The sequence below is a fragment of the Phacochoerus africanus genome, chromosome 11 (assembly GCF_016906955.1).
Source record: "Phacochoerus africanus isolate WHEZ1 chromosome 11, ROS_Pafr_v1, whole genome shotgun sequence".
NCBI classification, from domain to species: Eukaryota; Metazoa; Chordata; class Mammalia; order Artiodactyla; family Suidae; genus Phacochoerus; species Phacochoerus africanus.
In genome coordinates, this window is record NC_062554.1 from 1,245,395 (window position 1) to 1,271,414 (window position 26,020).

General features: G+C 50.1%; 1 protein-coding gene across 18 annotated transcripts in view; it reads left to right on the plus strand.

Moving 5' to 3' along the window:
- Nucleotides 1-26,020, plus strand: part of RIC3 (RIC3 acetylcholine receptor chaperone) — a 61,310-nt gene that overhangs the window by 25,376 nt on the left and 9,914 nt on the right. For 10 of the 18 annotated variants that reach the window (XR_007130977.1, XR_007130978.1, XR_007130979.1 and 7 more), the window contains exons 4-5: nt 1,431-1,524; nt 15,696-15,844. Coding sequence is in view for 7 of the 18 variants with exons in the window: in XM_047754103.1 (XP_047610059.1) it covers nt 1,431-1,524; nt 15,696-15,844 (243 nt within the window). In the remaining 11 variants the exon portion in view is untranslated. Of the gene's footprint in view, nt 1-1,430; nt 1,525-15,695; nt 15,845-23,913; nt 25,911-26,020 lie in introns of those variants that run through there. The other 8 variants (XR_007130971.1, XR_007130972.1, XR_007130975.1 and 5 more) reach the window with 6 other exon arrangements.

Here is a 26,020-nt window from a genome sequence, read left to right on the forward strand (position 1 = left end):
ATCCTTAACCTACTGAGCATGCCCAGGGATCGAACCTGCAACCTCGTAGATGCTGGTCAGATTCGTTTCCACTGAGCCACAACCGGAACTCCCCTGTTGTGTTCTTCACTGAGACAGTGTCTAACCAAAAGTGATGGCAAATGCATAAAATTTTTTTTTAAAGATTTGTGAACTCTTTAGAGAGTAGCATATTCTGTTCCTTGTCACATAATACATTTAAAAAGAAAGAGGAAAATAAAATGAATTCCTAAGAACAGCCTTTATAACATAGTAGCAGCTGCATCAGTTTCCTGTGCTTCGGTTTTGAATCATATGGAAATAAAAACAACCTGAGCATTTATGTGGCACAAATGTTAACTGTATGCAGAAGCATTTGCTGCGGACGTTCTGAAAGGCCTTTGGCATGGTACATGTTATAATGACCCTCTGAACACATCTGCCCGGAACGATACTCGGGTGTGAAACAGAACTAGATCATCCACATGACGGGCAGCCGTTTATTGTCCTGCTGCCCCGCGGCTGGTGTCACGGACCGCGCGACTTGTGTCTGATGCTCCGCTCCGAGGGTCTTCGCGTCAGCTTCCGGGCACGTGCTCCTTTCTGACCTGTGCTGGGAAAGCTGCTCTGGGAGTCCGGTTACACCACCCACTGCAGGTGGCTGGACTGGAGACCCTGGGCATGAAGGTCTCAGCCCAGGTTCCGAGGAACACCTTGGGTTGTTGTTTTTTTGTTTGTTTTTTTTTTTTTGGTCCTTTGTCATTTTAGGGCCGCACCCACGGCATATGGAGGTTTCTAGGCCAGGGGTCTAATCAGAGCTGTAGCCTCCAGCCTATGCCACAGCCACCACAACGCGAGACCCGAGCCTCGTCTGCAACCTACACCATAGCTCATAGCATTGCCGGATCCTTAACCCACGGAGCGAGGCCAGGGATCGAACCCTCAACCGCATGGTTCCCAGTCGGATTCATTTGCGCTGGGCCACGACGGGAGCTCCAGAAATTACCTTCCATCCTTGTTTTCAGAGCTTAAGCACACGTGCAGTATTGCTCGTTTCAGGGTCGCGGCTCCTTTTCTCAAGTCCCCGACAGGCTCAGTACTCGACCCTCAGCATCCCTGAATTGGAAGCGCCGTGTTCATCTCCCCCGCTCTTTCTTGGCTCACCCAGTAGCCGCGAAGGGCTGTTTTCACTCCTGAGTTTGTCTCTGGCTGGTCCTTTCTCGTGTCAGGAGAGTGATGTATGCATTACTCTCCAAACTGCCTCTTTCGGTCTTGGTGCCTCTGCCTCGTGGTGGGATGAGCTGGAGAGCCCTCGGCCTCTTGTCGGAGGCTCGGGACCCGCGGGGTTACTGCAGCGTGTCGCAGCCAGCTGGGTTCCAGAGGAGAGCTTGGGAGTTGTTTACCGTGGTTCTTAGGATGTTTATTTTTTTCAGCCAACTTTGAACTTGTTCAATTGCAAGAAAAACTGAAGGAGACAGAGGAAGCCATGGAGAAATTAATCAGCAGAGTGGAGCCTAATGGTGAGAGGTACGTTTTCACATAACAGGGATCAGACTGTTGCCCTTTTAGAGAGTCAGTGTAAAATTTTGTTTTTCTTTGATTTCTGGTTGGCTTACTTTCATTTTTTTTTGTAATTGTCATCATATTTTGTTATTTACGTGGTGTTTTTCGTGGGTCATTTCCACTTTTTATGCATCCAGGCGTCTCGTTTTCAAGAGGATGTGCGCAGTGTGCGGGGGAGTACGTTTGTGAGTGGGTCCCACAGGGCGAGGTCACCGCGTGCTAAGGAGGACAGCTTCCTGGCTGTCTGAAAGGCATCGTTTGAAGTAAAATCAGCTTGTGAGATACCGCGCTTTCCCTCTGAAACAACCTGAGAGAAGAGAGCGCGTCTAGGCGGAGAGGCCCTTGTTGGGTGTGGACTGTGCTGGAGCAGAGCTAGGCGTGCGGAGGGGGCAGGAGCCAGGCTGGCCTGTGTGCCCCGCTGCCAGGATGCACTCCTCCAGCTCCAGGCTGGCTGAGGCCCTGGAGAGGTGGCTCCAGCAGGTCGACGGAAGTGGGCATCACCTAGGAAGACAGAGCTGCAGAAGGCCTGGGCAAAGAAACTGGAGAGTGAGCACAGAGAGGCCGTGCTGCCCCACCGTGGCCTCTGCTGCCGCGCCCGTGGTGCTGCTGGCTCCGCGCTCTCCTGCCCTGCTCCTGGCTCTGGCCTCGCCCACCCTTGGCTGGAGAGAAGAGGAGGAGCCTCCATCCCGGAATTGCAGCCCCTCCAGGTGGCTTTTCCCTGCGGTGTCTCCGTCGCTGCTGAAGTGGCAGTTCTGAGAGGGAACCTTGCCTGTCTGGGCCCAGGAGCCTTGACCGCCTTTCGGGCGGAAAGCACCGTGGCTGGATTTCTCCAGAGCGGTAGGCTGTGTGCACGTATCTACACCCGAGGACGTCTGTGCGGATGGAGGCTGCTGCTGGGTATTTACTGAGCGCCCACTGCGAGCCAGGCTCTGAGCTGAACGCTTATACACGTTACCGAGGGTTTTCTGAGCGGGACCAAACTGTGCTTTTCTGGCCCTTTCTGCCCTTCCCCCCACCACTCACAGTCTGGGGAGCAAAGCACCGGACTTTTACAGACCCTTGTGCCGAAGAAAATACCTGTGCCCTGACCCCGGTCTGTTTGCAGCCTAGGCCAGACCTAAGGGTCATGAAAACTGTAGGAGAACAGACTGGCTCGGGCTGCCGCCTGGTGGCGGTTGTGTAACGTGTCCCCGTGGTCCCTCCCGGGAGCCGAGGAGCAGCTCCCCTCCGTCTGAGGGGAACGGAGCGTGTGTCTCCCTTTCTCCGCTGGCTTAGTTTCCAGTCCTTAAGGATAGGAGCGGTTCTCAGAAACCCCGTGATCTAACGTCTTTCGTCCTTATAGGTGGGGCTGTGGGACTCCCAGCTTTGAAACTGCAAGGGCTGGGCAGCTGCATGTATGACACTCTTCCCGTGTTTTTTTCTTTTTGCTTTTAACTCAACTTTTATTATATTTATCATTGTACAATAATCATCACAACGTGATTTCATAGCATTTCTGTCCCAAACCCCCAGCCCATACCCTCCCCCCAAATCTGTCTCCTTTGGAAGCCGTACGTTTTTCAGTCTGTGAGTCAGGATCTGTTCTGCAAAGAAGTTCATTGTGTCCTTTTTTTAGATTCCACATGTCAGTGATAGCAAATGACGTTGGTGTCTCACTGTCTGACTAACTTCACTTAGCGTGGTAATTTCTCGGTCCATCCATGCTGCTGCAAATGCCGAAATTTCAGTCCTTTTTATGGCTGAGAAATACTCCATTGTGCCTATGTACTACTTCTTCTTGATCCACTCCTCTGTCGATGGACATTTGGGTTGCTGCCATTAGTCTTGACTTTTGTGTATAGTGCTGCAATGAACATTGTATCTTTCTGAGTCATGGTTTCCTCTGGATAGATGCCCAGGAGTGGGATTGCTGGGCTGAACCTGCAGCATATGGAAGTTCTCAGGCTAGGGGTCAAATCAGAGCTGTGGCTGTCGGCCTTCACCACAGCCGTGTAGGCTCCAGACCAAGTCTGTGACCTGTACCACAGCTCATGGCAGCGCCAGATCCTTAACCCCCTGTGCAAGACCAGGGATCGGACCCACATCCTCATGGATACTGGTGGGATTTGTTTCTGCTGAGCCACAATGGAACCACCCTTCTGTCCATTTTTTGATGGGGTTGTTTGGATTTTTTGGTATTGAGCTGCAGGGGGTGTTACATATTTTGGAGATAACCCCTTGTCCATTGCTTCATTTGCAAATATTTTCTCCCATTCAGTGGGTGTCTTTTTGTTTTGTCTAGGGTTTCCTTTGCTGCACAGAAATGTTTAAGTTCCTTAGGTTCCGTTTGTCTATTTATTTATTATCATTACTCTGGGCAGTGGATCTGAGAAGATACCGCTGCAATTCTAGAGTGTTCGGCCTATGTTTTCTGCTAAGAATTTTATAGTATTTGGTCTTATATTTAGGTCTTTAATCCATCTTGAGTTTATTTGTGTGTATGGTGTTGGGAAGTGTTCTGATTTGATTCTTTTACATGCAGTTGTCCAGTTTTCCCAGCATCACTTATTGAAGGGGCTCTTTCCTCCACTGTATATTCTTGCCTTCTTTGTCATAGATGAGTTGACTGTAGGGATGTGGGTTGAATTCTGGGCTTTCTATCCTGTTCCACTGAGCTATATTCCTGTTTTGTGCCAGTACCATATGGTTTTGATGACTGTAGCTTTGTAGTATAGCCTGGAGTCAGGGAGCCTGATTCCCCCAGGTCCATTTCTCTTTCTCAGGTTGGCTTTGGCTATTCTGGGTCTTTTGAGCTTCCAAACAAACTTTAAAATATTTTGTTCTAGATCTGTGAAAAATGTCCTTGCTAGTTTGATAGGGATTGCATTGAATCTGTAGATTGCCTTGGGTAGTACAGTCCTTTTGACAATACTGACTCTTCCAATCCAAGAGCATGGTATGTCTTTCCATCTGTTTGTGTCATCTTTGACTTCTTTCATTAGCATCATAGAGTTTTCAGAGTACAGGTCTTTTGTCTCTGTAGGTAGGTTTATTCCTAGGTATTTTATTCCCTTTGATGAGATGGTCAATGGGATTGTTTCCCTAATTTCACTCTTTTATCTTTCATTGTTACGATATAGAAATGCAGTTTATTTCTCTGTACTAACTTTGTATCCTGCGACTTTGCCAAATTCATTGATGAGCTCTTAAGTTTTCTGGTAGCATCTTTAGGATTTTTGAGGTATAGTATCATGTCATCTGCAAACAGTGATAATTTTATTTCTTCCTTTCCATTTTGGATTTCTTTTATTTCTTTTTCTTCTCTGATTGCAGTGGCTAGGACTTCCAAAACTATGTTGAGTAGTAGTGGTGAGAGCGGACATCCTTGTCTTGTTCCTGATCTCAGCGGGAATTCTTTCAGCTGTTCACCATTGAGAATGATGTTAGCTGTGGGTTTGTCATATATGGCCTTTATTATGCTGAGGTAGGTTCCTGCTATGCCCACTTTCTGGAGGGTTTTTAATCAGAAATGGGTGTTGCATTTTGTCAAAATCTTTTTCTGTATCTATCGAGAGGAACCAATGGTTTTTATTCTTCAGTTTGTTGATGTGGTGTATCACACTGATTGATTTGCGGATATTGAAAAATCCTTTGCATCCCTGGGATAAATCCCATTTGATCATGGTGTACAAGCCTTTCACTGTATTGCTGGATTTGGTTTGCTAGTATTCTGTTACGGATTTTTACATATATGTTTGTCAGTGATATTGGCCTGTAATTTTCTTTTTTGTGGTATCTTTGTCTAGTTTTGGTATCAGGGTGATGGTGGCCTCCTAGAATGAGTTTGAGAGTGATCCTTCCACCGCAATTTTTTTGGAATAGTTTCAGAAGGATAGGCGTTAGCTCTTCTCTAAATATTTGATAGAGTTCACCTGTGAAGACATCATGTCCTGGACTTTTTGTTTGTTGGAAGTTTTTAGCTCACGGTTTCAATTTCAGCACTTGTGATTGGTCCCTTCATCTTTTCTATTTCTTCTTGGTTTATTCTCGAAAGATTGTACTTCTCTAAGAATTTGTCCATTTCTTCTAGGTTGTCTGTTTTATTTGCACATAGTTGCTTGTAATAGACTCTTGTGGTCCTTTCTATCTCTGTGATGTCCGTTGTAACTTCTTTTTCATTTCTAGTGTTACCGGTTTGAGTCCTGTCTCTCTTTTTCTTGATGAGTCAGGCTAAGGGTTTATTAATTTTGTTGGTCTTTTCAAAGATCCAGCTTTGAGTTTCATTGATCTTTTCTATGATTTTCTTCATTTCTATTTCATTGATTTCTGCTCTGATCTTTATGATTTCTTTCCTTGTGCTAACTTTGGGTTTTGTCTCTTCTCTCTCTAGTTGCTTTAGATGTAAAGTTAGGTGGTTTATTTGAGCTTTTTCTTATATCCTTAGGTAGGCTTATAGTGCTATAAACTTTCCTCATAGTTTCCTCTTAGACTGCTTTTGCTGCATCCCGTAGGTTTTGGAGTGTTGTGTCTTTGTTGTCATTTGCTTCTAGGTATTTTTAAGTTTCCTCTTTGATTTCTTCAAGAAGCCATTGGTTGTTGAGTAGCATATTGTTTAGTCTTCACTGTTTGTGTTTTTTGCAGTTTTTTTCTTGGTCTTGATTTCCAGTTGTATAGCCTTGTGGTCTTTACCAAATCTTGGTTTGTGTCCCAGAATGTGGTCAGTCCTAGAGAGTGTTCTGTGTGCCCTTGAGAAGAATGTGTATTCTGCTGCTTTTGGATGGATATTCTCTAAATATGTTAAGTCCATCTGGTCTAATGCATCATTTGAGGCCTGTGTTTCCTTGTTAATTTTCTGTCTGGATGATGTGTCCATTGCTGTAAGTGGCTGTTAAAGTGCCCCACTATTAATTATGCTACTGTCAATTTCTCCCTTCAAGGTTATTAGCAGTTGCCTTATGCATCGAGGTGATCCTATGATGGGTGCGTAGATATTTACAGCTGTTATGTCTTCTTCTTGCATCGATCCTTTGGTCATTATGTAATGGACTTCTCTGTCTCTTAATTTTTTTTTTTTTTTTTTTTTAATTTTAGGGCTGCACTCGTGGCACATGGAGATTTCCAGGCTAGGGGTTGAATCAGAGCTACAGCTGCCAACGTCTCTTGCAGTGTTCCTTATTTTAAGGTCTGTTTTATCCAATATGAGTACTGCTTCTCCAGCTCTCTTTTGATTTCTGTTTCCATGGAATATTTTCTTCCATCCTCTCGCTTTCAATTTGTAGGTGTCCCTAGAAGTGAACTGGGTCTCTTGAAGACAGCATGTATGTGGGTCTTGTTTCTGTGTCCATTCAGTCAGCCTGTGTCTTGTGGCTGGGGCGTTTAGTCCGTTTACATTCAAGGTAACTATTGATAAGCGTGTTCTTATTGCCATTTTATCAGCTGTTTTGGACTTGCTTTTGTTGCTCTTTTTTCTTTCCTTCTTCTCTTGTTCCCTCCTCCTGTGGTTTGATGGCTGTCTTTAGTGTTGTATTTAGATTGCTTTTTCTTATTTGTGTGTGTATCTATCTTAGATTTTTGGTTTGCAGTTACCCTGAAGTTTTGATAGAGGAGTCTGTATATATACAAGATTGTTTTAAGCTGTTGGTCTCTTAATTGCAAGTGCATCTCTGCTGTGCTGCATCTGGACCCTGCTCTTCTCAGGATTTCTGACTTTGGTGGCATATTTGTGTGTGGATGATTTCCTGCCTTTACTATATGTGTGCCTTTACTGGTCTGCCTTGTCATTGTGATATTTTTGTTTCTAGTTGTGACCTTTTCTTTCCTGCCTGGAGAAGTTCCTTTGGTATTTGTTGTAAGGCTGGTTTAGTGGTGCCGAATTCTCTTAGCTTTTGCTTATTTGTAAGGCTTTTGATTTCTCCTTCAAATCTGAATGAGAGCCTCGCTGGGTGGAGTCATCTTGGATGGAGGTTTTTTCCCTTTCATCACGTTAAGTATATTGTGCCACTCCCTTCTGGCCTGCAGTTTCTGCTGAAATATCTGTCGATACCCTTATTGGAGTTTCCTTGTATGTCACTTGTTTCTTTTCCCTAGCTGTTTTCAATATTTTCTTTTTGTCTTTAATTTTGGTCTCCTTTAATTTGCGTCTCGGGGTGTTCTTCCTTGGGTTTATTTTGTATGTACTCATTGTGCTTCCTGGGTTTGAGTGAGTGGTTCCTTCCCGTATTAGGGAAGTTTTTGACTATTATCTCTTGAAATATTTTCTCTAACCTTTTGTCTCTCTTTTCTCCTTCTGGCACCCCTGTAATGTGGATGTTGGTGCATTTAACACCGTCCCAGAGTTCTCTGAGACTGCCTTCGTTTTTTTCAGTCTTTTTCTCTCTTTTCTTCTGCATCGGTGGTCTCCACTCGTCTGTCCTCCACCCGCTTATTGGCTCCTCTGCCTCCTGTGTTCTGCTCTTGGTGGCCTCCAGTGAGTTTTTATTTCAGTCGTTGGATTTTACATCCTCAAATCTTCTATTTCTTTGCTCAGTGATCCTTGCACTTTATCAATCTTTGCCTCCAGTTTATTTCCAAGATCTTGAGTCATCTTCACTGTCATCTAAAGTCTTTCTCATGGAGGTTGGTAATCTCCAGATCACTTAGCTGGTTTTCTGTTTTTTTCTTGTGTCCTTATCTGAGTCATAGTTCTCTGCCTTTTCACTTTGTATAGATTTTTGGTGTGGTTTCCTTTTTGCAGACAATAGAGTTGTAGACCCTCTTGCTTCTGATGTCTGCCCCCTTGTGGCCGAAGTTGATACAGGAGCTTGCTGTAGGTTTCCTGGTGGGAGGGACTGGTGCCTGCCCACTGGTAGGTGGAGCTGATTCTTAGCCCTCTGGGGGGTGGGGCTTTGTCTCTGGGTGAGATTAGAGGTGGCTGTGTGCCTGGGGTGGGGGTGGGGGTCTTTAGGAAGCTTGTTTACTGATGGGTGGGGCTGTGATCCCATCTGGATTATTGTTTGGCCTGGGGCTTCTCAGTGCTGATGGGTGGGGCCAGATTTTTCCAAAGTGGCCACCTCTAGAGGAACACACGCTGATGAATATTTCCGGGAGCTTTGCCTCCAATGTCCTTCCCCCACAATGAGCCACAGGCACCCTCTGTTTTCCCAGGAGATGATCCTAGAACTGCAGTCAGGTCTGACCCAGATTCCTATGGAGTCTGCTTTGCCCTGGGACCCAGTGCACATGAAAGCCTGTGTGTGCCTTTCAAGAGTGGGGTCTCTGTTTCCCCCAGTCCCGTGGAGCTCCTGTGCACAAGCTCCCGGCCTTAAGTGCACATGCCCAGGGGGTCCTTCTCCCAGTGCCAGATCCCCAGGTGTGGGGACCTGACATGGGGCTCAGAATTCTCCCTTCCGTGGGTGAATCTCTGTGATACAGTTACTTTCCAGTCTGTGGGCCACCCGCCCGGCAGGTATGGGGTTGCTTATATGGTGTAATCGCCCCTCCTACCATCTCGATGTGACCTCCTCTTTGTCTTCTGGAGTGGGACATCTTTTTTGATAGTTTGAAGTCTATTCGGTTGAAGGTTGTTCAGCAGTTGGTTGTAATTTTTTTGCTTTTATGAGAAGGCGAGCTCCAGTCCTCACTAGTCGGGTTCTTAACTCACTGAGCCACAGTGGGAACTCCCCCATTCTTTTGCTTTTTATGCTTAAATCCTTTAAACTTCGTCTCTTCTGCATCTGTTCTTTTACAAGGATTATTAGAAGAGCCCAAAATACTCCCAGGCTTTTTATGTTAGATCAAGGTTTTATCGCTTTGCCAGACTTCTGGGAGGATTTAAGACACGACAAGTTCATTTATAGCCTTCTAAGTCCTTTCATATCACATTGCTCCATAACTGTAAGATTTTGCTTAACATTCCAGAAATATGCAGTTCCAGAAACTTCATCTTGATACTTAGGTAAGAATCAAAATATGGGAGAGGTTTTTAATATGGTCTAATAAAAGTTTTCAGACAGCTTTGAGTGGGAGTCCCGTGAGTCTGCACACGTTTTAAACAACTGGGCATCGTGAAGGGCCGGCCTTGCGCCGCGCTGTGTCTGCTGCCAGGCGCGCTCTCTAGCTCAAGGACACAGAGGCTGAGGAGCCGATCTCGGAATCAGAATTGAGGCGTTTTCATTTCTGGCCTCTGGTTAGCAACCTTTTCTTCCTGGAACAGCGTGTCCAGCTCTAATGGCTTTCCTAGAAGCATGGCGTGGCTTAGGAGGAGAGGTGAGGGCGCAGACTCTGGCAGCAGACACCTCGGCTGGCATTCAGGTGGGTCCGTGGGACTGCGGGTTCCTGGCGGGCATTGTTGGGAAATGCCCTCTTTGAGGACAGACTTAGTCTCTTGTGTTCGCCATGTTCACGTGGTGGGTACTCAGTAAATAGTCACCACCGAAGGAAGCAGGTGTTCACGTTTGATGCAGGCGTCCTTTGAACACGTGGCACCCTGACGGAAGGGCGAAACAAGGGTGTTCCCAGTTGAGACCTCTCTTTGTTTCCCGACCTCTGTATTCGGTCGCTGGACGTGTCCCGTAGGGGCTGCTGTTATCCAACAGTGAATGTCCCTTGCGTGCATGAATGTTGAAAACGGAACGCGTCCCCTGCCCCTGGGTGAACTGGTCTGCCTTTGATGTCCCCATCGCAGCCATGGCTCGGCCACTACTGAGTCGGCCGCAGCAGAGATGAGAAGTCGTGCTTCGTCCACCTGTCCTTCCTCCATGTGTCCTCATTTCTTCCGGATAAGTCTGTCTCCCTGCAAAAGCCTCTCAGCTCTACTCGGGCAGGGATTTTCCTCCTTACTCCCAGAGCCTCGCACAAGCCAGCAGGAGGCTTTAGAGAAGCAGTGGCTGAAACAGAAGAATGAGGGAGCGAGTGGGTGGGGGTGTCCTTACGTTTGACCTGAGTCAGAACTATTGCGCGGAGCTTCTTCGCCCCTGATTTTGCCTCCCTTCGTTTCACTTTCTGCCTCCAAACCAGTGGGTTACGTCTTTGGTTTTAACCCGTCAGAGGGCCCTGCTCGGGATGAGGTGCAGAATCTCTCCCGTGACTTGTGCTGTGCTGGCGACGTGGCTCTGTGTCCCCCAGTTGCTCTGTCTTTGTCCATTTCTCTCTCTCTCTCGGTCTGTGCTCGAGCCATGCTGACTGCTTGTTGTCCCTCTGAAGTAGCTGTACGCTTTGGCTTTGCGACTTTGCATAGACTTTTCTCCTTTGCTTGGGTGCCCCCCCACCCCATCCACACACTTACTTTAACTCTTGCTTGTCCTAGAGGTCTCAGCTCCGCTATCAGGTCTTCCGAGAGTCCTCCTCCGAGCCCACAGCTTGGCTGGGTGGTCCTCCTGCGTGCTGTCAGCCCCCTGGGTTTGCTGGCTATTGTAAGCATCGTATTACCTCCTTATGTTCTGTTAACTCTTCTGTCTTCCCTCATGCCCTGTAACCTTCATGAGGAAAGGGAGTTTTCGTCGTTCAAATTTTTATTCCTCGTGCTGGCACATGGCAGTGTCCTACGTGCTGAAAGAATGAGGACAATGTAAAGACGGTACTTGAAAGCGGGGGTGCAGCAGCAGCAGCAGGAGCATCTTTGGTGCTCTTCTGATTTGTCCTGCGCAGCCCTCCAGGGTTGTCAGTGGCAGGGATTATTTTCGCAGAGAGAAAAAGTATGCTCTAGGAACGTGTATCAGTTTTCTGTGGCTGTTGTAGCAAATTACCCCGAATTGAATGCCTTAAAACAACGCATATTTATCCTACAGTTTTGCACGTTGGAAGCCCTACGTTTGGGCAAAAACCAAGGCATCATCAGCACCACACTCCCTCTGGAGTCTGGGGGGGAGAATCTGTTTCCTTGCCTTTTTCAGATTTTAGAAGCTCCCACATTTTTGGCTCACGGACCCTTTGTTCCACCATCAAACCAGACTTTCTCACTTAGTACTTTGGCCTCTTCTGCCTCCCTCTCTACTTTTAAGGACCCTCGTAATTACGTGGTGTTTTCCCAGATAATCCAGGATGACCCATTTTTAAGGCCAATGTGCAACCTTAGTTCCTTGTGCACCTGCAGTCCGCTGATGCATAAGGTCATGTGGCGACAGGGTCCAGGGGTAGCATGTGCACATCTGTGGGGAAGGGAAGGGACATTGTTTCACCTGCCACAGCAAGGCTTAGGGAAAAGGGAGAGTTTGGATTAGCCTTTCAGGATGCAAGGCTTCTCTCAGGCAGAGTTTGGGGAGAAGGTTTCAGAGGGAGCAGATGGCACAAGCAGCAAACAAAGTCAGAGAGTCAGGGCGACTTCGGGGAATAGCAGGTGGTTCTGAGTCCCTGGAGCAGAGCACACCAGGGCCGTGGTGAACGTCAGGGGGCAGCCGATGGAGAGGAGGCAGAGGAGTAAACCGGGCCCACTGGACGGCGGGCTGTGACGCGCCGGGGCCGTGAGGAGCGCTGCCATGGGCCTTTGTGCTGTGGAAGAGTTTATATGTAGAGCTGCTGGATGCTAGGAGGATATTGAAAAAGTTCTCGCAAAGGTAATAAATAAGCCAGTGAGAATGGTAAGAGGGGTGGCAATTAAGGGCACTTAAAGGAGGCAAAAAATTGCAGGCTCTATCAGGATTCCTCAGTTGCAAGTAGTCAGTTCTTGGGAGCAAACATTTGGAGGGGGCAGCTGCGTTGACTGGAAGAGTTTGCAGTAGCTTACAGTGTCAAAAGCTGAAGATGAAGTTTCAGGAAGAGTGGGGGCCCGAGCAGCTCTAGGGGCTTAGGGAGCAGGGGCAAATGGACAGCCTCTTCAAGGGCTGCCGCCAGGGCGATTTAAGGCAAACACCTTCAGTTCAGGCTGCCCTGTGTTCAAGATCCAGTTTTCGGAGAAAGCACAGTTGGCCTGGCGTGGGTCCTGTGTGTATCACTGACTCCGCCGCTGCAGCCAAGGGGATGCCGTGTGTGGTGACTGGCTCTGGGCTGCAAGGCCACCCTTGAAGGCGACGCCAAGGGGGCGGATGTGCTGGGAGCAGACGAGGGGTTGGTTTTCCAAAGGAGGACTAGCTCGACAAGAGAAACGAAGAAGAGGGGTAATTTTGAAAATTTACCACTAAACTCGACGGGAGATGATGGTATATCAACCAAGGTAAAAACAGAAGAGAGCAGGTGAGGCTCTGGGATACAGGGGTCACGGGTTCAGCTTCGAATGTGGCTGAGAGGCCGCCAGAACTTCCGTGTGTGGTGTCCGACAACAGCAGCAGGAAACCTGGGCATCGCGGTCACAGCAAAGGACACGGGCTTGGAAGTCACCCGGCCGGGAGTAAGAGTGAGGGCCGTGGGGACGGTGAGAGCACCCGACCCTGAGGCACGTCTTACCGATGGCCGGCACTCCGGCTGCTCCGATTGCTGTTCTCCTCGTGGAAGGTGTTGTAAGAAGCTCTTTCATTCTGTGTTTTATTTAACTCCTGCATCCAGAACTTGAACTTGAGTCCTCTGGGTTTGCAGCATATTCCAAAGTCTGAGGAATTATCCCCCAGCTTGACCTTTCCTTTTTCTAACGTCTTGGAATTGCTGTACCCCGCCTCACCTCCCTCACCTCTTCATGCAGCTGCTCAGGACTCTGGGCCAGCTAGGACGTGGTTGTTTTTGTTTGTTTTTCTGCTTCTTCGGGCTGTACTCGTGGCATGTGGAGGTTCCCAGGCTAGGGGTCCAATCAGAGCTACAGCTGCTGGCCTACACCACAGCCACCGCAACGCAGGATCCTTAACCCGCTGAGTGAGGCCAGGGATGAAACCCGCATCCTCATGGATCCCAGTCGGGTTCGTTAACCACTGAGCCACGAAGGGAACTCCCCGGACGTGGTTTTGAAGGATGAATTTAAGATTAACTTCGTTGTAACGGCAAGGCCCCCAGGGGGAAATGCCCAGGAAGCAGCTGGAATGTGGCGAGGCCAGGGCGTCATCTTTGTAGAGGTGACGGTTTACTGTGCTGCTGGCTTGCGTCCTGAGAGCATGCCTGCAGGACTGGAGATGGGGAGTCCTCCAACCCGGCTCTCCGGAACACCAGGTCTTAGAGGTGGGAGTAGGGAAATGGGCCGGGATCGAAGATGCAAGAAAGGGTTAGATAAGTGGGAGGAAGACGACTGCCTCAGTAGCCCGGGGAGGAGGCCTCTTCCAGGCGAGGGTGGCGCACAGCACAGAGACGTCAAGAGAATGAAGGGGGAGAAAAAGACTCTGGACTTGAGAGGAAAGGCCCCACTGATGATTTCCCCAGGTGTTGGGTAAGCGGTGGAGCGGCAGCCAGCTTTCAGGGAGCTGGGAGAAAACGGGGACCCGTCAGAGTAACGCTCTCGAGACTTCCAGCGCTCGTGGCACTGTGCCTGGGCGCTGCGCCGGGAAGCATCGCTGCCCTCCAGGAGCTGTCAGCAGGCGAGGCGGGTGTCGTGAGCGTGCTCGTTGCAGGAGATTCGGGAGAGGGGAGGCGGACACCGAGTGCCCTCGAGGACACTTTACTCTGGAATCCTCGAGGCAAGCCCCTCTTGTCGGTTTCTGCGTTTCCCAGCCCACCCATCCCTCTTTTCATTACGATTTTCCACGAGTTAGGAAACCGACAAGACTGCTCCACTCAGCGCAAGTCAGAATGTGCTGAGTACGGTCTGGGGGGGACACGTGTGCCCTGTCGGGACAGGCACGGGCTCTCGGCTTAAGGACGCCCTAGCGGCCCCGGAAGCCTCCAGCGAAGCGGGCGGTTGTCACGGGAAGAATCAGGGCCTGTGGAACAGACCTGCCATCTGCCGGGTGACTCGGGGGCGGAGGCGGCTGTCCAGCCCCCTGGTGCACACGGGCTTCGAGGCCGGTTAGTGGAGGAAACGGGGAGCTCGCGGGGTCCTGTCTCCCCGCACCGAGGTCTGTAGAACTGTCGCATGTGCATTTTCCGGTTACCGACTGCGTGTTGGCGAGAGAAGCCCTCGCCTCCTCCCGCTGGGGCGCAGGGGCCGCCGCGCGGGGTAGGTTGCCCGTGGGACTCAGGCCGCCTGCGCGAGGCTGGCGGTCCGTGCGCGTTGCTGCTTCCCGGGCGTCGGGCGTCGCGGTGACTTCGAGCGCGTTGGGGGTCGAGGAGAAGAGGGAGGAGCCTCTGCTGGATCCTGCCCCACCCCCCCACCCCCCGCCCCCGGGCAGCCGCCGGCCGTCCCAGGGCACACAGCGCCCAGGCTTCGGAGAGGCCTTGCCTCCCGTCGGCGTGGTGCAGGGCCTCCTGCTCAGGGTCCCTCCGGGCCCTGGGCCTCCCCTTCCTCGGGTGGGCATTTCCCCAGAGCCACACAGCTGAGTCAGGACACGCACCCGGCTTTTCTGAGCTGGGTAACCCGAGCGCGGTGCCTCAGGAGTTCACACCGTCAGAGCAGCACACACGAGAGCTCCCTGGCGACTCGGCGGGTTGAGGATCTGGTGTGGTCACTGCTGGGATGCGGGTTTGATCCCTGGCCCAGGAGCTTCCCTGTGCAACGGGTGCAGCCCCCAAACATAAACAAACAACCCCCCCCCCAGAGGTCAGGAGACGTTCGTTTTAGGTAGCGCGGCGGCATTCACTAGCCATGTGGCTGGATGTGTGGCTTCCCTTCCAGGAGCCTCAGTTCCCCCCGGTTCTCTGGTCTAGATGACTTGTCACAGTGCTCCAGCTCTTAAATTTCGCTTTATTTCTGCACAAGCACATTCAACCTGGGAATCCTAGGGTTGGCATATTTTTCCCTCGTTGAGGCTAATGGCACAGTGTTTTGATCCGACTTCAGAGGAGGGTGCTTGCAGTAAGTGGAAAGAGTGCCTCCCGGGGGGGGGGGGGGGGGGGCAGGCAGCGGCTCTGCTGAAGGGGCACTGGCTGAGGGCTGAGACGGGGGGTGTTGTCCCGGGACTGACGTTAAACTTCTGGGCCCTTGGACAGCTGCCTCATCTATTCTGGGCCTTAGTTTCCCCACTTACCGAATCAGAACATGGAACTAACACCTCCAGGCCTCAGCTGTGCAGCTCTGGGATCAGTGCCCAGAGTAGGTATTTGTTGCTGTTGAATTTCCTATTCTCGACCCCAGGCAGGTTAGACGCTAGAGTCCAGGCAGATGGCGGTGTGTATATTCATTGCCCAGGAGTGTTTACCACTAACCGGCTGGATTGTCCGATGTTTCTCAGCAGAGCACGGACTGTGACTTCTGACCAAGAAAAGCGGCTGCTGCATCAGCTCCGAGAAATCACCAGGGTCATGAGAGAAGGGCGATTCATTGACAGACCCACGCCGGAGCAGGAAGCCGAGGAGGCCTCTCCCACGGAGGACTGGGAAGGTAAAGCGTCTTCGTGCGTCTTTGCTCAGCGTCAGCCCGGAAGAGGACCGCACAGAATTTGGAGAAATCGGCTTTGTTGCTGAGGGATAGTGTGTGTACAGTGGATTCACCCACTGTAAGAGTGTGGCTGGATGGGTTTGACAGCTGTGCAGAGCTGTGTCGTCGCACTGCCATCAGGATGTGGCGACATTTCCTTCGTCCGAGGAGGCCCCCCCTTCCCCGTGCTGCGGATCCCTCGTCCTGCCCCGGCACCAGCGGACCTGGTTTCTGTCCCTGTAGCTCTGCCTTTTCTGCTACGAGGGATCGTGCCTCGGGCGCTCTTTCGTTTCCGCTCCGTTGGGTGAGCGCATCCCGCGGGGGCTTCGCGTGTCCAGCATATCCCAGCGCTCTGTCGCCACAGTAGCGAGGGGCTCTCCTGTTGGCTGTTCCACCACAGCTTGTTTCCCCGTCTACCAGTTGAGGCACACTGGGGTCTTTCCAGCTTTGAGCAATTATTATGAATCAAGCCGGTATGATTTTTTTTTTATTTTTTTGGCTTTTTAGGGCTGTACCCACGGCATATGAAAGTTCCCAGGCTAGGGGCTAAATCGGAGTCTGTGGCCTACACATAGCTCAGGGCAGTGGTGGATCCTTAACCCACTGAGCAAGGCCAGGGATTGAACCTGCAGCCTCCTGGATGCTAGTCAGATTCGTTTCCGCTGAGCCCTGACGGGAACTCCTGCTGTGAAGTTTTGCATACAAGTTTTTGTTGGAACACCTATTTGTGTGTGTTTGGGTACATAGCTAGAACGAGGTCTCTGGGTTTTATAAGTGTGTATTCGACTTGATTAGAAGCTGTCAACTTGTTTTCAAGAGCGGCTCTGCCGTTTCGCCTTCCCACATGAAATGTGTGAGAATTGCAGCCACTCCACGTCCTCGGTGAGGCTTGGGTTTGTTAGGCTTTTTAGTTTTAGCTGTTTTCGTGAGTGCGTGGTGGTATCTCAGTCGTGACTTTAGCCTGCATTTCCCTAGTGGCGGATCATGTTGAACGTTTTTTTAAACTCTTGTTTGACATCTGTGTGTCGTTGGTGCCGTGTTTGTTCACGTTGTTTCTCACTTTCTTAATTGAGTTGGTTGTGTTCTTACCGAGTTGCAAGAGTTCCCTCTATGTTCTGGATGTGCGCTGTCAGTTATGAAGTTTGCAAATATTTTCTCCTAATCTGTGGCTTGCCTTTTTAATTTCTTAGTGGCATCTTTCAGAGAGCAGAAGTTCAGTTTATCATTTCAGAGAGATGAAACCCAGTTTATCATTTTCTCTCTCTCTCTTTTTTTTAAAATTTTTAATTGTCTTTTGAGGGCTGCACCCACAGCACATGGAGGTTCCCAGGCTAGGGGTCGCATCAGAGCTGCACCACAGCCGCGGCCACGTGGAATCCGAGCAGAGTCTGTCACCTACACCCCAGTTCATGGCGATGCCAGATCCTCAACCCCCTTCCCCACAGATACTAGTAGGGTTCGTTACCCACTGAGCCATGAGGGAAACTCCTTTTTTCCATTTTATGAAGTTTTATTGAAGTTTTAAAGTTTGACTACAAAGGTTTGTGGTAAAGTTGATTTGGAGTGTTTGGCCATTTTCTGCTGTACGGCAGAGTGACCCAGTCTTCCGTGAATATGTACATAACACATCATCTCCCCTGACTGCCTCCCGTCATGTTCTCTCCCAGGAGGTTAATATAATTGCCTGTGCTGTACGGCTGCCCTCGTCCATTCTAAATGTAATAGTTTGCACCTACCAACCCCAAGCTCCCCCTTCACCCCACTCCTCCCCCCTCCCCTGGCAACCACAGGTCTGTTCTCTGTGTCTGTGATCTGTTTGCTTTGTAGGTAGGTTCATTTGTGCCACACTTGAGAGTCCACTTATGTGATATCATATGGTGTTTGTCTTTGTCTTTCTGACTTACTTCACTTAGGATGAGTCTCTAGTTGCATCTGTGTTGCTGCAAATGGCATTATTTCGTTCTTTTTATGTCTGTATAATAGTCCATCTTCTTAATCCACTTAGCTGTCGATGGACATGTAGGTTTTTTCCATGTCTTGGGTGTTGTGCATAATGCTACTATGAACATGTGGCTGAGGGCTTAATCTACAAAATATGCAGACAACTCATATGACTCATCAACCAAAAAACAACCCAACTGGTAAATGGGCAGAAGATGTAAACAGACGTTTCTCCAAAGAAAATATTTTCTCTTTTATGATTCGTTCTCTGTTTGTGTTTGAGAAATCTTTACCTAACTCCAAGTTTACCTAACTCCTCTGTTTTCTTCTAGAAATTCAGTGGGTTTAGCTCTTACATTTAGGCCTGTTGATCCATTTTGAGTTAGTTTTTTGGTATGTCGTGTGCGATAGCAGGACTGAGGTTAATTTTTAAAATAACTATTTTTCTCCAGATAGATACCTGGGAGTGGGATTGCTGGATCACGTGGTAGTTCTGTTTTTAGTTCTTTAAGGACCCTCCATGGGGTTCTCCATACTAGTCGTACCAGTTTACATTCCCACCAACAGTGCAGCAGGGCTCCCTTTTCTCTGCACCTTCTCCAGCATTTATTGTGTCTGGGCTTTTTGGTGATGGCCATTCTGACAGGTGTGAGGTGATACCTCTTTGTAATTTTGATTTCCATTTCTCTAATAATTAGTGATGTTGAGCCTCTTTTCATGTGCATTTTGGCCATCTCTATGTCTTCTTTGGAAAACTGTGTATTTAGATTTTCTCCCCATTTTTGATTGAGTTTTGTGGTTTGTTTTCTATAGAGCTGCATGAGCTGCTTTGGAGATTAATCCCTTGTTGGTCACTTCATTTGCAAAGATTTCCCCCCACTCTGTCGGTTGTCTTTTCGTTTTGTTTATGGCTTCCTTTGCTGTGCAAAAGCGTTTAAGTTTAATTAGGTCCCTTTTGCTTATTTTTGCTTTTATTTTCATTACTCTTGGAGGTGCATCTGAAAAGATACTGCTGTGGTTTATGTCCGGTGTTCTGCCTGTGTGTTCCTCTGAGTTTTATAGTATCCAGTCTTATACTTAGGCCTTTAATCCCATTTTGACTTTATTTTATGTATGGTGTCAGAGAGTGTTCTCATTTCATGCTCTTACATGTAGCCACCCAGTTCTCCTAGCACCACTCACTGAAGACTCTTTTCCTCCGTTGTGTATTCTTGCCTCCTTCGTCGTAGGTGTGTTGACTGTAGGCGCTTGGGTTTATTTCTGGGCTTTCTACCCTGTTGCATTGATCTATATTTCTCTTCTTATGCTGGTACCTTGCTGTTTTGGTGACTGTATGTTTGTGGTATAGCCTGAAGTCAAGGAGCCTTCTTCCTCCAGTTCTGTTTTTCTTTCTCAGGATTGCTTTGGCTATTTGGGGTCTTTTGCTTGTCCATACAGATGTAAAAATTTTTTGTTCTGGTGCTGTGAACAATGCCATTTGTAATTTGATGAGGATTGCACTGAGTCTGTAGATTTCCTTGAGTGATGAATTCGTTTCGACAGTAGTGATGCTTCCAACCCAAGAACATGGTATAAACCTTCCAACTGTTTGTGTCGTTTTTCATTTCTTTCATCAGTGTCTTACTCTTTTCAGAGTACAGGTCTTTTGCCTCCTTAGGTGGGTTTATTCCTGAGTATTTTATTCTTTTTAATGTGATAGTAAATGGAATTGTTTTCTAATTTCTCTTTCTGATCTTTTCATTTTCAGTGCATAGAAATGCAACAGATTTCTGTGCACTGGAGTTCCCTGGTAGCCTAGTGGTTAAGGATCCAGCATTGTCACTGCTGTGGCTCAGGTTTGATCCCTGGCTTGGGAAACTTTTGCATGCTGTGGGCACAGCCAAAAAAAGCAAACAAACAAAAACCCAAAAAACCAACATCAGGGTTCCCGTTGTCACTCAGAAGTTATGAACTCTAGTAGTATCCATGAGGACGCAGGTTCAATCCCTGGCCTCGCTTCCTGGGTTAAGGGTCGGTGTTGCTGTGAGCTGTGGTGTAGGTTGCAGACTCGGCTAAGATCCCATGTTGCTGTGGCTGTGGTGTAGGCCAGCAGCTGCAGTTCTGAGTCAACCCTTCGTCTGGGAACCTCCATACGCAGAAGGTGCTGCCCTAAAAAGCAGAAAAACAAAACAAAAACCCAGCAACAGCAAGAGAGATTTCTGTTTATTATTTGTATCCTGCAAAACTTTACCAAATTCGCTGGTGCACTCTAGTAGTTTCACAGTAAACAATAAAAAGTTCAGGAGTTCCTACTGTGGTTCAGGGGAAACGAATCCGACTAGGAACCATGAGGTTGCGGGTCCGATCCCTGGCCTCGCTCAGTGGGTTAAGGATCCAGCACTGCCGTGAGCTGTGGTGTAGGTCGCAGAGGCGGCTCGGATCCCGCGTTGCTGTGGCTCTGGCGTAGGCCGGTGGCTACAGCTCCGATTGGACCCCTAGCCTGGGAACCTCCAAATGCTGCAGGTGTGGCCCTTAAAAAAAAAAAAATGACAAAGAAATGAGTTTATAAAAGCAGCTGCAAGAAATTATAAGGGAAGGATGGTGTAACTTGAATACGTAAAAGTTTCACCTTCTGGAGATCAAAGACTCGTGGTTTTCAAGGCTAATACCGAACTGGAAAAATATTTGTAACAAACATGACTGATACCAGCCAAAGAAGCCTAGATAGGCAGTGCAGAAAGAAAAAGAAAGGGTACCTAGTTACAAAATAGAAGAAAAAGTATTTAATTCTCACTAGTAATCAGTGAAATGAACATTGGAATTCCTTTGTCATCTTCCAGATTGCAACTCTTTATCACATTTATCTTCTCCCTGCAGATTAGGTTTTATTGAAATTATGTATACTTTTAGCTACAAGTGTTGTTAACTTGTGAAAATATTAGCCTTTTCTGTTGGAAGTATTTCTTAACAATGGCATTAAATGTCTAACCACAGTATTAATAATTATTTACTTTACATTGGTAATTCCTACTGATTTCACTTTCTTGTATACCGTGTCTTATTTCTTGAATTTAAATTGTTGACTAATTTTTATATCGGTGCTTAAGTTCCTCTCCCATCCCCCCCTATAGAATGATACACTTCTGAGTAACTATACATAGCAGTTTTCACTTTATACAAATAATTGGTTGGGTATAAAATATGATCATGCCATTTCCCCTTTTAGTCTTTGAAGAAACACTGCTGCATTTTATCCTTTCATTTGATGTTGAAAATAACAAATCTTCTCCCAGTCTGATTCCTTTTCTCAGTGGGCAGCCTGTTAGCTAGGTAGCTAGTTTTTTTTGTTGTTTTCTGTCTGGAAATTTGTATTCTTTTTATGCTCAAAAACTTGAATGTATACACGTTCATCAGCATATATTTGTGCATTTTTTCGGTCGCACCCACAGCATGTAGACGCTCCCAGGCCAGGAATCAGACCTGTGCCACAGCAGCGATCTGAGCCCCTGCAGTGACAGTATCAGATCCTTAACCTGCTGAGCCACACTGGAACTCCCAGTCTGCGTGTGTATTAATGTGTGGGTAGTAAATATTTTTACTGCAGCGGTCAGTGATTCTTTCCATCCGAAGACTTGAGTCTTTTTTCAGGTAGAGAATCTTTTATAATCGCTTTGATTTTTGCTTCCATTTGGTCTACTCTGTCATCTCGTTGTAGAATTCTAGTAATTCTGAGATTGGATCTCGGATGGATCTTCTAAGCAGCCTGTGTTTTTTCTCGTAATTTCCATCTGTCCTCTTTGTTCTAGCAGAATTCCTTCCCTTGAACTTCTGGTATATTAATTGGATTCTCAGTCACGCCCGCTTCGGCGTACAGCTCTTTTCTGTCCTGTTTGTTCCCTTGTTACATTGAAGGCTGTTGGTTTTATCAGTGCAGTAACCTGTTGAGTATCACGGGGAATTTCATTGTAAGCTCATGGACATCAGCTCCTGTTTCTACACTGACTTTTTTTTTTTTTTTTAATTTTTTTGGCTGTACCCGCAGTACATGGAGGTTCCTGGGCCAGGAATTGAACCCTACGCTGCAGCTGTGGCAACCCTGGAGCCTTTCCCCCACTGCCCCTGGCCCGGGCTCAAACCCGCACCTCCACAGTGACCCGAGCCACTGCAGTCAGGTTCATAACCCACCATGCCTCAGTGGGAACTCCGGCATTGACTTCGTGTGGGGGCGCTTCCCATAGTGGGCTTGAGTTTGGTTGAAATCTGCCGATTTCCTCTTAGGACCAGTGAGTTTTTGTTGCTTGCTCATCTGCTTAATGAAGGTCTCGAGTCTGTTGGCTGACAAGGCTACTGTAGCAGGTCTGTGAGTCGTATTTAATTTTCCTCAGTAGGCTTTCCCCTCTGAAACCAAAGCAGACAATCACAGAAGAGTCCAAAAGCAAGCTTTGCTCTCGGTGTGGGGAGAAGGCAGCAACCTGCCCACAGACGGCCTTCCCTTCAGCCTTGGGTGGCAAGGAGCTGACCAGCAAGCAGACCCCCCGGCCGCCTCCGCCCTTGGCCAAGGAGACTGTGAGGCCTTGAGTAGCTAAGCTGCACTCTGCTAGCCTTCCGACCGCAGTGAGTTCAGCCCGGGGACGAAGGACGGCACTGGCCCGACGCTGGCACGATGCCGTCAGCCCTGGCGAGGATCTAATGAGACGGGCACTTTCCTCCGTCCCTGGTAGGACTGAAAATTTATATCATTCTTCTGGAAAGTAACTTGGCAGAGTGTGAAAAAAGGCTTTTAGAATGTCCATTCCCTTTGGTCTAGTGTCCATGTTTCTGAAGTCTGTCTTGAAGAAATGGGGAGGTGGACATGGATTTTTATTCACAGATCTGCACAGGTAACGTATGGCGGAAAACTGGAGAGGATCTGAATGTCTTCTAGAAGAGGCGCAGGACGTGTGTGGGCTGTGGGCCGTGTCTGCAGCCAGCTCTCACATGCCCGGTGACGTTGAGAAAGGCCCGGGATGCAGTGCTGAGCAGAGAGTACGCTTGCACACGGCGGGGCGCGTCTTCGTTGAAAGAGGGGAAAGACGTGTCTGCGTAGGGTAAAAAGGCCAGCAGGACCCGGCAAGGTGTTACCCGTGGTGGGATTCTAGGTGGTTCGTTTTCCTTTCAGAACTTGTGTCTGTCCGATTTCCCAGTGAGTCTGCAGGACTCTTACTGTCTTCTCTTTTCCTGAATGTAAATGTTGTCAGATGTCTCTCGATACTCCACGTGGCACCACAGTGACCCGGCTTTTCAGAGTCTGCAGACCAAAAGATGGCTCACGTTAGGGTTGAGGGTGCCAGTCAGCACAACGTGCACATGGCTGCGGGTTCTCGGCCCTCACGGGGTGCCATGAGCGGGGCCGTGGTCGCCAGCCCCGGCCCGGCCCGGAGCCCCGGCCCCGGAGCCCTGGCGCAGCTCCTCTGCGGCTCGGCTCGGCTGACGCAGGCTGAGTTCATTGCGTCCTTCAGTTTGGCAGCGTTTCCTCCGTTCTCGTTAGCGTTGCTGGGACTCGTTTTGTTTACCAGGCTGTTGTCTGCTTTTGCCCCTTTGGTGAGGACAGGACGGCAGTGGGAACTCTGTCGTCTGCAGAGGCGGCCAGTCCTTCGGGGTCCCGGGCGGGTCTGGCTCAGGCCATTTCAGTTGTTTTGATGAGTAGAAGGCTTTGTGGTGTACTTTTTAAGGAGCTCAGCGTCCACCCCACTCCCCTGGAAGATTTGGACGTGGTTCCGCGTAGAACTGATAAACACTGGCCCGGAGCCGCGCTCGCGCCATCTGGTGTTGGTCACTTTCCTTTCAGACTGAGGCTCCATCTTCACCCTGCCGAAGCTCAAGGTGTGAGACTCAGCCTCTGCCCCAAGCACCCTGCACTTGACAAGGGGTTTCCAGTGGAGGCGTCTGTGTGTCGGGGAGCTGGGGGCCAGCCCGCTGGCCCCGAGCCTTCCCAGGGGACGGCACGATGGTCAGGCCAGCTCTGCGATCTTTGCTGGGGTGGGACGGCTGCTGTCTGAGAAGCCTCCCGAGCCTCACACTTCATTCAGGTGGCAGTGACATTGTGGTAAGACTCCGTGCTGTTTTTGCTCCAGGTTACCCTGAAGAGACTTACCCGATTCACGACCTTTCCGACGGGGTCAGGCGTCGGCCCGAAACCATCCTGGTGGATTTCCCCGACCCCCAGGAGCCCTCCGCCGAGGAAATCGCTGAAAGAATGGAGCTGCCGGAAGAAGAGGAGGTGGGCCGCCCAGGTCGGGAGATGCCAGCCAAGCCCAGAGCCCCGGAGGACGGCGCCGCCGCCCCAGGCGGCCCCCGGCCGGAAACCTGTTCCTGCTGTTTTCCTGCCCAGGAGGACCCCGCGGTCCTGGCAGAGCACGCTGGGTTCGGCGCAGACAGTCCCAGCGAGCTGGAGGAAGGCGCCCACGAAGAGCCGGGCATCGGGGCTGCCAGGGCCTGTGCGGGGGGCGCGCTGAGGAGGCGGAGCCCCCAGGGCTCGGAGTGAAAGCAGCCGGAGTGGGGGTGTCTGCTGCTCAGTCCCTGTGACCCGTCCGCTCCCAGCGCCCCCTGCACCCAGCGCCCCCGTCCGTGTCCACGTGTCATCGCCGGCCAGGCCCCTGCGGTGGCTCTCCTGTGTCCTCCTGGTGCTGACACAGCTGTCCCCGTAAACACCGCGGACATGAGTACGGACTCCCGATAGCCTCACTCCTTTCCCGCCTCTCCCCCGTCGGCGGTGATGCGCCGCGTAGCTTTGCCTCTGCTGTAGTGTCAGAGGGGACAGCTCTGGGCACAGGCCTGACACGTCGTGCCGGGCCAGCCTGCCTCACCTGCGGACAAACGTCGCGGTCCTCGTGCCGAGGACCGACCGTCACCAAGAGTGACGCTTCAGAGTCCCGGAGGCCTTGCTCCGCGGCCTCCAGCAGGTTGGTGCCCTGCTGGGTTCAGGAGGACAGCGTTTTGTTTGTGGGGGTGACGGGGCCAGAGCAGGCAAGACTCTGCGGTCTGAGCTGAAGCCCCTTGCTCGCACCTTTTTAGGAGCACGAGGCCACGCAGACGTGTGTTCTTGGCACTTCGGAGAAGGCGCGCAGAGTGCTCTTGCTCTGCCGCTGCCTGGATCTCTCGCTCCCTTTATCCCTGTTCTGCTTATAACAGAGCTGCCAGCCCCAGAAGCACGTTTGTGCCTCTGGTCTTCAGCGGCCAGAGGAAGCGTGAGATAGAGCCTTTGGTCCTTGCCCTGCAGAGCCAAGGCTGGAGGCAGGTGGGGCTTCAGGAAAGCCTGCCCCGGGGTGACAGTCCTGCCATGAGCTGCTCCGCAGGCCGGGTGCCGGTGACAGGAAGAGCCCCGCTCGTGGACATGGTCCTTTCTGAATGTCGTGCCCTTGGGGACATTTGTTCTCACAGCAAACGGACTGGAAACGGAAGCGAGGACCCAGCTTGTAGACCACGTGCCAGCCCAACAGGGCAACTGCGGGACCCGACGTAGGAGGCTCTTTATCCCTGCGCGGCTGGCTGGGCCGCCTGAGAAAGCTGGATGGAGTAGGAGGTCCGTTAGGACTGGAGGATTCTGACCCAACCCAACGCCCCGTTTCCGAGCGGCCACCTGTCACGCGTCTCCTGGAGGCGGGAGGTGCTCTGGCGGGTAAGGAGGAGGGAATTCACTTTCTCATCCTGGGAGTTTCCGCCGACACCCCCCGCCCCACCCCGGACTCAGCCGGCTGTGCAGTGTCGGTGACTTGGGGATGAAGTTACGCAGGGGGGGCGGGGCTGGCTGTCAGAGGCCCGGGGTGCCCGGCCCACGCAGGAGGCCAGGCAGATCGTTCAGATCCCACCGAGACGCGTGCACGCTGTTGTCGCCAGGTCCAGGATCATATTAAGACGAAGTGTCAGCTGCTGCTGCGCGGTGCTCGTTCGCTCATGACCACAGAGAGGTCGCTGAAGACGGGGTCTGCAGAGCGCACATTGTGTGTGTCTGTGTGCAACACTGATTCACTTGTAAAGAACGTTCTTAGCCGTGTGAAACTGCAGTCTAGCTGTAATGTCATGAGCTGCAGGTAAAAATAACACAGGTGCTCCTTGCTGTTTGGGTCACTTATGTCCCGTGTTCTTTCTCTTTATTCGCAGTGAGGGTTGACTCAGGAGGGAGGTCTGGCGTCCTGCTCAGGCTGCTCTCTGCCTCAGGGTCCGATCCCCTCACTGGAGGAG